The sequence below is a fragment of the Argentina silus genome (assembly GCF_951799395.1).
Source record: "Argentina silus genome assembly, contig: scaffold_168, whole genome shotgun sequence".
Lineage (NCBI taxonomy): Eukaryota > Metazoa > Chordata > Actinopteri > Argentiniformes > Argentinidae > Argentina > Argentina silus.
In genome coordinates, this window is record NW_028152403.1 from 53,790 (window position 1) to 65,377 (window position 11,588).

Below are 11,588 nucleotides of genomic sequence, written 5' to 3' on the forward strand. Positions count from 1 at the left end.
ACACCAGATCGGAGGTAAACAAAGCGCCGTTCTCACCGTGTGCTCGGTCTCCGCGGTGTGTGGAGGCCCGGGGTCGGGAGAACCGGGAGAACCGTGTCCATGGCCCTGGGATTCTTCCTTCCGCCGGAGCTCAGCATCAGCAGCCGGACAATGAGACACCGCGGCGGTGATGCTGCCAGACCCCGCCCTCCTCCCTCCTCCCCCTTCACCCTCCCCCCGCCTCCCTCCTCTATCCTCTCTCCTCCCTCCCTCCCTCCTCTCTCCTCCCTCTTCTCCTCCTCCTCCTCCCTCTTCTCCTCCTCCTCCTCCCTCTTCTCCTTCTCCTTCTCCTTCTCCTTGTCTTTCTCCACACACCGAGAATGAGCTGACGGCTGATTCCTCCTCCGCCGCTGGTCTCTACCGCGGCTCCGCCACCATTTCCGACGCGTCGACGCTTTTCTGTCCGTTGCACCGTCTTTTCTCAACGAGGTTATTATTCTCCGTCCCGGTTATCACGGAATCGGTGTCGTCGTTATCCGGCCCAGACAAAGGGAGGACAGGCAGCTAGAAAGGCTCTCCTCTGCAGGAGGAGCAGGAGGAGGAGCAGCCATCTCTGTCTCTCAGCCGGAGGCCAGAACCGCGGTTTAAATGGAGGATGAACACATCAGACCTCCGAGAGGTTTTACTCTACTTCAACCTTTAACAAGCTGAGCTGAACTCTGTCCGTCATTTCACAGTCAGACCCTCAGCCTGGAGGCTCTTCTAGAGGCTCAAACTGTGGAGGAACTTTAAATGGTTCCTCAGTAAATTATTTTTATTTCTGAGCCAGCTGTCCAATTCTTCTTCTTCTTCTTCTTCTTCTTCTTATTATTATTATTATTATTATTATTATTATTATTATTATTATTATTAGTAGTAGTAGTAGTAGTAGTAGTAGTAGTAGTAGTAGTAGTAATAATAATAATAATGATAATATCGTTCAGTAATTGGTTATATAATTATTATCACTAGTGGATCACAGCAGTTTATTAAACAATTCTCAAAATAAACAATTACTGTAGTTAAACAATCAGATAAACAATTGAGTCATAAAAATACACAGGCACTTTATTACATTTTTGACAAGTGGGATAATCACTCCGTAGTCAAACAAGGGTTAGGGTTAGGGTTAGGGTTAGAGGGTTAGGGTTAGGGTTATCCAAGTGGGATAATCACTCCGTAGTCAAACAAGGGTTAGGGTTAGGGTTAGGGTTAGAGGGTTAGGGTTAGGGTTATCCAAGGGTTAGGGTTAGAGGGTTAGGGTTAGGGTTAGAGGGTTAGAAGGTTAGGGTTAGGGTTAGAGGGTTAGGGTTAGAAGGTTAGGGTTAGGGTTAGGGTTAGAAGGTTAGGGTTAGGGTTAGAGGGTTAGGGTTAGGGTTAGGGTTAGAAGGTTAGGGTTAGGGTTAGAGGGTTAGGGTTAGGGTTATCCAAGTGGGATAATCACTCCGTAGTCAAACAAGCACACAATAGAAAAGCGGAAGACACAGAATACTGTTTAATGGAAACCAGGCAGACAATAAATACAACACTCTCCACTGTCTAATGAACGCAAGACAAGCAAATATACCATATTAATGTGTGTGTGTGTGTGTGTGTGTGTGTGTGTGTGTGTGTGTGTGTGTGTGTGTGTGTGTGTGCATGTTTCTTTTAAAGTAGAATGGTGTCTATTTTTATGAATCCCATTGGCAGGTTCTGTGTTGTCGTTCCTGTCAGGCACGTCTGTGTGAAGGTGAAAGTTGCTTTGACTGTCCTGGGTTAGGGTTAGGGTTAGTCACTTTGACTGTCCTGGGTTAGGGTTAGGGTTAGGGTTGTCCTGCGTCCTGCAAATGAAGTAAATCCACCAAGCAGAGCTCTGAGTCCCATGGACATCCACTCACCGAGCCCTTTATTACAACACTATACTAATACTGGTAATACTCCCTTTATTACAACACTATACTAATACTGATAATACTCCCTTTATTACAACACTATACTAATACTGATAATACTCCCTTTATTACAACACTATACTAATACTGGGTAATACTCCCTTTATTACAACACTATACTAATACTGATAATACTCCCTTTATTACAACACTATACTAATACTGGGTAATACTCCCTTTATTACAACACTATACTAATACTGGGTAATACTCCCTTTATTACAACACTATACTAATACTGATAATACTCCCTTTATTACAACACTATACTAATACTGATAATACTCCCTTTATTATAACACTATACTAATACTGGGTAATACTCCCTTTATTACAACACTATACTAATACTGATAATACTCCCTTTATTACAACACTATACTAATACTGGGTAATACTCCCTTTATTACAACACTATACTAATACTGGGTAATACTCCCTTTATTACAACACTATACTAATACTGATAATACTCCCTTTATTACAACACTATACTAATACTGGGTAATACTCCCTTTATTACACCTTTATTACAACACTATACTAATACTGGGTAATACTCCCTTTATTACACCTTTATTACAACACTATACTAATACTGGGTAATACTCCCTTTATTACACCTTTATTACACCTTTATTACAACACTATACTAATACTGGGTAATACTCCCTTTATTAGGAACACTATACTAATACTGGGTAATACTCCCTTTATTACAACACTATACTAATACTGGGTAGGGCCTCCCTTTATTACAACACTATACTAATACTGGGTAATACTCCCTTTATTACACCTTTATTACAACACTATACTAATACTGGGTAATACTCCCTTTATTACAACACTATACTAATACTGGGTAATACTCCCTTTATTACAACACTATACTAATACTGGGTAGGGCCTCCCTTTATTACAACACTATACTAATACTGGGTAATACTCCCTTTATAACAACACTATACTAATACTGGGTAATACTCCCTTTATTACAACACTATACTAATACTGGGTAATACTCCCTTTATTACAACACTATACTAATACTGGGTAGGACCTCCCTTTGCTCTCTAAACAGCCTCAGTTCTTCGTGACATTGATTCCACAACATGTTGGAAACATTCCTTTGAGATTCTGGTCCATGATGACATGATTGCATCACGCAATTCCTGCAGATTCTTCAGGTTCACTTTCAAGCTGTGAGTCTCCCGTTCTACCACATCCCAAAGGTGTTGTGTTGGATTCAGATCCGGTGACTGGGAAGGCCACTGAAGAACACTGAACTCATTGTCATGTTCATGAAACCAGTTTGAGACTAGTTTTTCATGGTTAATATTTGCTAGCTAGTAGCAACGGTCCTTTTCCACTGTTTCTCCGTTCTTATTAGGTAACATATTAATCACACCACATTACCACCCGGAGGAGGTTCACCGTAGACCGGGGAAACATACCAACAACACTCTGAGTCGTTGGAGACCCTGAACAGAACCAGTAGGGAGATGAACAGATGAACAGAACCAGTAGGGAGATGAACAGAACCAGTAGGGAGATGAACAGATGAACAGAACCAGTAGGGAGATGAACAGAACCAGTAGGGAGATGAACAGATGAACAGAACCAGTAGGGAGATGAACAGAACCAGTAGGGAGATGAACAGATGAACAGAACCAGTAGGGAGATGAACAGATGAACAGAACCAGTAGGGAGATGAACAGAACCAGTAGGGAGATGTAGAGAGTGAGAGTGGGACCTGATTGAACCTTGTGTAGATTAGAGGACAATTCAAACCCAGGGGTCAGGGTTAGGGTTAGGGTTCACATGGCGTACAGATGAAAGAGGAAAATGAAAAGATTTGTATATTACACTTCAAAGGCTTGTACCTGGAATAACTTTGTATTTACTTTAAACTTTTCTGTGTGTGTACCTCTGTGTGTGTGTGTGTGTGTGTGTGTGTGTGTGTGTGTGAGAGAGTGTGGCCTGTGGTGTGTGGAAAGCAGGAACACAGAGTCATGAAGAGTCTTTAATTCAGTCAAGCAACGCTTACATGATGTCATCTCAGTGAGAACGAGGTCACACACACCTTTCAGAGGAGGCTTTAGGGGAGGCTGTTGGAGGTAGAAATCAGAGGACGGGGTAATGTATGGAATGGTATCTCTGGTGTTGGTGTTATTATTCCGTTATAATTGGTGTTACTATGGAACTACATGATGGTGAAAGAACACAGGAACATGTTTTAGCAGCGCAGGTCCGTCCGGCCCCTCAGTCGGTTCTGGATGACGGGCACCTCCTCCTGAACTCCTGTCCACGGGCTCGGACCCATTTGTTGGCAACTGAAATCAGGGACGTTGAACAGAAGTCAGAACATTTGGATGTGATACTTCACCTGTTGTTTTTATCAGCTACTGGTACTCATCAGCTGTCTGTCTGCCTGTCTGCCTGTCTGCCTGTCTGCCTGCCTGTCTGCCTGTCTGCCTGCCTGCCTGCCTGTCTGCCTGCCTGCCTGTCTGCCTGCCTGTCTGCCTGCAAGGTACTGATCAGCTGTCTCAAAGGCTGTTGGTTGTTCTCCCTTAGATGTTCCACCTCATGTGTCCGACACTCTCAGGGTTCAGAACGGGTTCTTCTGCTGTAACTGTGGGAAAGCCCTTTGAGTCATTATTCTGGGTTCCATGTAGAACCCTTCTGGGTTCTATTTAGTACCTTATGTGTAAAGGGTTGTACATGGAATGCAAAAGGGTTCTCCTACAGGGACAGCTGAAGAACCCTTCATGGTTCTAAGAGTGTATAGATATTTCTTCCTATAGATTACAGCATCCTTGTTTAGTTCATCTCAAACATGTTTCTATATCAGCGACATGGACCATGAGACTGTTAACATCCCAAGACAGAGGCTGTGTTCTGTATGTCTGTTGACACTGTTTATGACACTGTTTATGTCTTTCATAAAATGTTAACATAAAACTCTGCAATTATGGGCTATTATTTCTTTGAAGATACATTGAGTATATACTGTAGGTAAGATGAAAGCAGCATTTAACTTTGATCTGGTTTTCAGTATTTAAGGAGAGATATTTTTAGAACTCACCCCATTTATTTCCCAGGAAGACGGGACATCCTGCATGGAGCGTCCTGGCGTCTTCCTCCCCGCTGGGTAAGAGGTTGTACCACAACACTGCTGACCCCTGCAGGACACGGAGAGTATAGCAATCATCAAGCCCTTGATTAGTTCATTCTGGCGTGTTAGTGCTGTGCTGGACAGGGATGTCTTCAGATCCGAGTTGAGAACCCCTGGACTGAGGCGTTCAGGACTTGTAGATCCAGTATGGACAGTGCAGGGATGTTGATTGTGTTTTATATGAGCTATAGGGTTAGGGTTAGGGTCAGGGTTAGGGTTAGGGTTAGGGTTAGGGTTAGGGTCTGATTCAGCATCATTAGAATGATAATATAATGTATTAACACAACTTTATTAGTACAGTATATTAATAAAAGGTTATTAGTAAAGTGTATATTAATAAAAGGTTATTAGGACAGTGTATATTAATAAAAGGTTATTAGGACAGTATATATTAATAAAAGGTTATTAGGACAGTATATATTAATAAAAGGTTATTAGGACAGTGTATATTAATAAAAGGTTATTAGGACAGTATATATTAATAAAAGGTTATTAGGACAGTATATATTAATAAAAGGTTATTAGTAGAGTATATATTAATAAAAGGTTATTAGGACAGTATATATTAATAAAAGGTTATTAGGACAGTGTATATTAATAAAAGGTTATTAGGACAGTATATATTAATAAAAGGTTATTAGGACAGTGTATATTAATAAAAGGTTATTAGGACAGTGTGTCGTACCTTCTGCGGTTGCAGAGACGCACCAACGCCAGGAAACACCGTGGCTCCGCCCACTTCTACATCACTCATCTGGACACATCAGAGGAGAGACGGATCACACACACACACACACACACACACACACACACACACACACACACACACACACACACACACACCACACACCACACACCGCACACCACGCACGCACACGCACACGCACACGCACACGCACACGCACACGCACACGCACACGCACACGCACACGCACACGCACACACACACACACACACACACACACACACCGCACACCACGCACACCACGCACACCACGCACGCACACGCACACGCACACGCACACGCACGCGCACGCGCACGCGCACGCACACGCACACGCACACGCACACGCACACGCACACACACACACACACACACACACACACACCTGGTCTTACATAGATCAGGATGGTAGCGATGCGTCCTCCTCTGGTCTGGTAGTCTGAGTCGTTGGCCAGCTGGGAATCAAGAGCAGCGTGAGAAACAACACAGCCTACCATATTATCATCATCATCATCATCATCATCATTATTATTAGCATTATTAGCATTAGCATTATTATTTACAGTAACTCTTACTGCACCTTGGAGTCATAGTGTGGTTCATATTGTCCACCAATCCCGTAATTTGCAACCTGAAAATGTCAAACATGTTGAAATGAGAGACGAACATTCACACCCTGCCCTAACCCTAACCCTAACCCTAACCCTAACACATAACCCTAACCCTAACCCTAACCCTGCATCACTACCACTCTACAGAGGGTTGACCTAACACCTAACCCTAACCCTAACCCTAACCCTAACACCTAACACCTAACACCTAACCCTAACACCTAACCCTAACCCTGCATCACTACCATTCTACAGAGGGTTGACCTAACCCTAACACCTAACACCTAACACCTAACCCTAACCCTGCATCACTACCATTCTACAGAGGGTTGACCTAACCCTAACACCTAACACCTAACACCTAACCCTGCATCACTACCATTCTACAGAGGGTTGACCTAACCCTAACACCTAACACCTAACACCTAACCCTAACCCTGCATCACTACCATTCTACAGAGGGTTGACCTAACACCTAACACCTAACACCTAACACCTAACACCTAACACCTAACCCTAACCCTGCATCACTACCATTCTACAGAGGGTTGACCTAACACCTAACACCTAACACCTAACCCTGCATCACTACCATTCTACAGAGGGTTGACCTAACACCTAACCCTAACCCTAACCCTAACCCTAACCCTGCATCACTACCACTCTACAGAGGGTTGACCTAACACCTAACACCTAACCCTAACCTTTTAACCCAGGGTTGACCTTTAACCCCACCCTGCTGTACCTGGAGCATCTCTGCGGCGTCCATGTCCAGACCACTCACATCAGACATCCTCTGAGTCACCCGGGAGAGGACAGGGTCTTCACCATCTGACAGCCAGGCACTACAGACACACAGACACACAAACAGACAGACAGACAGACACAGACAGACAGACAAACAGAAACACAGACAGACAGACAGACAGACAGAGACAGAGATGTGTGTTTGATACCATTCCTCATTCCGTTCCATGCATTACAATGAGCCCGTCCTCCGATTTCTACCTCTTCCAGCCTCCCCTGCATAAGATGTCCAGTAAATGTGCTTGTAGAGAAACAACCAACCTCTTGGCCACTCTGACCTCAGCAGAGAACGTGCTTCCTGTCAGGTGATCAGAAACCTTCGCCCTGGCCAGCTGGACACAATGACAACACAACATCACAACAACATACCTTAGTTATTAAAGCCACAATGGTCTGTAAATACACTATACAGCACAGTGCACTCTCTCACACACACACACACACACACACACACACACACACACACACACACACACACACACACACACACACTTGTTGAGGAGCTGCTTGCCCTAAAGAATTTCAGTTTATTCTAGTTTATCTAGTTTATTGTGTAATTTAATTTGATTTCATGAGGTCATTTGACACGTGTGAATGTGGTTGAACTTTCGTGTTGAGTAGGTTTGTTGTGGTGGTGCGGAGCACCTTGGACCGGGCCAGGCGCTTGATGGTGTCCATCTCTGTGTCTGACAGCAGCTGGTGGTACCGGAAGATGGGCGGGTGGTCCCACTCCTGCTCCTCTCTGATGGGGGAGAGGAGGAGGCCAGGCTGGCCTCCCCCGGTTGAGAACCTGCACAGCAACCTCCTCCGTCTGCTAGGGGTCTGGAAGAGGGACAGGGGAACAGGTGTGTTAGGGGTCTGGAAGAGGGACAGGTTTGTTAGGGGTCTGGAAGAGGGACAGGGGGACAGGTGTGTTAGGGGTCTGGAAGAGGGACAGGGGGACAGGTGTGTTAGGGGTCTGGAAGAGGGACAGGGGGACAGGTGTGTTAGGGGTCTGGAAGAGGGACAGGTTTGTTAGGGGTCTGGAAGAGGGACAGGGGGACAGGTGTGTTAGGGGTCTGGAAGAGGGACAGGGGGACAGGTGTGTTAGGGGTCTGGAAGAGGGACAGGTTTGTTAGGGGTCTGGAAGAGGGACAGGAGGACAGGTGTGTTAGGGGTCTGGCAGGGGGGAGACGGGGGGACTGGGGGGGACAGGGGGATGGGGGGGACAGGGGGGGACGGTGGGGAGACGGGGGGAACAGGGGGGGGACAGTATGTCTTATGACTGGGTGACTTGTTCCGTGACATTGCACTGCTGCTAGATCATCTATATTATTATTATTATTATTATTGTTTTTATGATCTTATTATCTTTATTACATTCTATTGTTGTTGTTGATGTTGAGACTTGACTTGACTCACCATGGTGATGCCCTGGCCCCTGCAGAGACTCTCGTATGAGGATCGGCCGGGAGGTTTGAGCAGTGCTGAGAGGTCTGGAAGACCAGCAGGGTGGGTGGAGGTCTGGCCCCCAGGCTGGAGGCCCTCTCTCAGGGCAGGGTGGGTGGAGGTCTGGCCCCCAGGCTGGAGGCCCTCTCTCAGGGCAGGGTGGGTGGAGGTCTGGCCCCCAGGCTGGAGGCCCTCTCTCAGGGCAGGGTGGGTGGAGGTCTGGCCCCCAGGCTGGAGGCCCTCTCTCAGGGCAGGGTGGGTGGAGGTCTGGCCCCCAGGCTGGAGGCCCTCTCTCAGGGCAGGGTGGGTGGAGGTCTGGCCCCCAGGCTGGAGGCCCTCTCTCAGGGCAGGGTGGGTGGAGGTCTGGCCCCCAGGCTGGAGGCTCTCTCTCAGGGTCCTGTAGTAGGTCAGGTGAGCCAGAGTCTGCATGTCGGTGGGGTCTAGAGAGGGGGGGGGGGGGGGGGGGGGGATCAGCTAGCAGGATCATGACAGTCTCAGATGTCGGCTGAAGCAGCTGTTCTGGCTCTTTATACAGTAAGACACTTCCTTTGACTCCCAAACACATCCAGACGGCTTTCCGGACACAGATTAGAACACCAGGGGAGGCTGGGGGAGGTAGAAATCGGAGGAGGGGCTCGTTGTAATGCATGGAATGGAATGAGGAATGGTTTCAAACACACAGAGACAGAGATGTGTGTTTGATACCATTCCTCATTCCGTTCCATGCATTACAACGAGCCCGTCCTCCGATTTCTACCTCTGCCAGCCTCCCCTGCTGTGAATCCATTCTTCCATAGTTCTCCACTTCTCTCTAACCCACAGCAGCACCAGAACCCACCCAGGTCCAGCAGCAGCTGGGTCAGAACCAGAACCCACCCAGGTCCAGCAGCAGCTGGGTCAGAACCAGAACCAGAACCCACCCAGGTCCAGCAGCAGCTGGGTCAGCTCCAGCGCCAGAGGGAGGCTCCCCATCTGGAAGGCCAGTGGACCCAGGTACCCCAGAACCTCCCTCCGGGTCACCACGGCGACCACGCCCGATTCCAGCTGCCTCAGCGTCTCCTGCAGCCACCGCACGGCATTCTGGTACTTGTGGTTCTGCAGGGCTACCGTGGCCACGTGGAAGGCCTCGTCTGGGTCCAGGCCTGGGGGCGGAGCCGAGAGGAGGGGCCGTTTAGTCACATGACATCAGGGGGGTTAAACTGTACTGGTTGTAACCAGGAGAGGCTGGTGGAGGTAGAACACCAGGGGAGGCTGGGGGAGGTAGACAACGGAGGATGGGCTCCTTTGATACCATTCCTCATTCCATTCCATGCATTACAACGAGCCTGTCCTCCGATTTCTACCTCCCCCAGCCTCCCCTGGTGTTCTACCTCCCCCAGCCTCCCCTGCACATCACACTCGCACCTGGCCCTCCCATGATGCCTAGCGGTAGTGTGTATATCTCACCTGGCCCTCCCATGAAGCCTAGCGGTAGTGTGTAGAGGTGGTGCAGGCGGTCGAGGCTGAGCGCCGCCCCGTCCACGTCTCCGTCACCAGGGAGACGCCCGGCCAGGCGGGACAGGAAGTCTGAGCGGCAGGAAGTCACAACAACGCTTTATTAAACCTTTATTTCAGCAGGGAGTCCTAACGCCCTGCACACACACACACACACACACACACACACACACACACACACACACACACTTCACAACCACACATGACACACACACACTTCACAAGCACACATCACACACACAAACACACACACACACACACACACACTACACAACCAAACATCACACACACACACACACACTTCACAACCACACATCTCACACACACACACACACACACACACACACTACACAACCAAACATCACACACACACACACACACTTCACAACCACACATCTCACACACACACACACACACACACACACACACACACACACACACACACACACACACGTACAGTACAATACAATAGTACAAAACAGTACAATACAATAAAACACAATCAGAAACAAACAAAGAGGTCCTGGATCAGAACGTTAAACTGGCCGAGCGCCCATCAACAGAATACTGGGAATGACGATAGGACCCTGGGTCCTCTGGACCGCCCTTCAGAACCGTCAGCTCCAAGGGTCCGGCAGGCCTCTGAGCCACATACATGTACTGCAGGTGTTTGTACAGGTTAGAACATACATGTAGCTGATCCATGTATACAGGTTAGAACATACATGTAGCTGATCCATGTATACAGGTTAGAACATACATGCAGCTGTTCCATGTCTACAGCCGAAACTCACCTATTCTCTACGTCTGGCCTTGAATGGAGTCCTAGGAATCTGGAATCTGGTGTTTGTGTATACCTAATATCTAATATCTAATATCTAATCAGTGGGGGTTATGGAGAGGGTTCCTCAAACCACGTTAGCCAGACAGGCTCACATACGGGCCCAAATTCTGCTTCAATTTGATCCTTAATTTGATGATTGATGACTTTATCTCCTTGTCATGTGTAGTGTGTTATTCTGGACTATGATCTGAGCATATCCACACACAACTTCAAGGTGTGACCTATCCAATAGCATCCTGCTTCTGCATCTGATCATCTTATTTCTGATGTTAGAAGTTTTGGTCTGGTTTTTCGGAGGGAATGAGTCAGATCGGGCTTTCAGCAGGAGAGGTTTTGAGAACAGCGTTGATGTTTTCTGTCAGTGATGTGGACCGGTACCGTGCGAGGTGCAGGCGGGGTCAGCTCGCTCCGTGGCGGCCCAGGTTCTCCTCATCCTCCTCAGCAGCTTGTAGGCGATCAGAGGGTTACTGATGTGTTGTTCAAGGTCCTCTGGGTCCTCTAGGTCCAATTCTGGTTCTGGGTCTCTCTGACTGACCCGTAGAGCCCTAAGGGA

At 47.4% G+C, this 11,588-nt stretch overlaps 2 protein-coding genes across 2 annotated transcripts in view; both read right to left on the bottom strand.

Annotated features, from left to right (window-relative positions):
* The window catches only part of jakmip2 (janus kinase and microtubule interacting protein 2), a gene marked incomplete at its 3' end in the record, with an annotated part of 33,812 nt that extends 33,681 nt beyond the window's left edge, over window positions 1-131 (bottom strand). The window contains exon 1 of the mRNA XM_083698111.1: window positions 37-131. The remainder of the gene's footprint in view (window positions 1-36) is intronic.
* A 3,865-nt stretch (window positions 132-3,996) lies between these two features.
* Window positions 3,997-11,588, bottom strand: part of LOC310824857 (prolyl 4-hydroxylase subunit alpha-2) — a gene marked incomplete at its 5' end in the record, with an annotated part of 7,896 nt that continues 304 nt past the window's right edge. Inside the window, 12 exons of the mRNA XM_083698112.1 lie at window positions 3,997-4,285; window positions 5,038-5,134; window positions 5,813-5,881; window positions 6,247-6,306; window positions 6,432-6,482; window positions 7,208-7,307; window positions 7,531-7,601; window positions 7,915-8,091; window positions 8,671-9,137; window positions 9,618-9,839; window positions 10,144-10,263; window positions 11,414-11,580. Coding sequence (XP_083554238.1) covers window positions 4,215-4,285; window positions 5,038-5,134; window positions 5,813-5,881; window positions 6,247-6,306; window positions 6,432-6,482; window positions 7,208-7,307; window positions 7,531-7,601; window positions 7,915-8,091; window positions 8,671-9,137; window positions 9,618-9,839; window positions 10,144-10,263; window positions 11,414-11,580 — 1,672 coding nt within the window. The 3' untranslated portion in view covers window positions 3,997-4,214. The remainder of the gene's footprint in view (window positions 4,286-5,037; window positions 5,135-5,812; window positions 5,882-6,246; window positions 6,307-6,431; window positions 6,483-7,207; window positions 7,308-7,530; window positions 7,602-7,914; window positions 8,092-8,670; window positions 9,138-9,617; window positions 9,840-10,143; window positions 10,264-11,413; window positions 11,581-11,588) is intronic.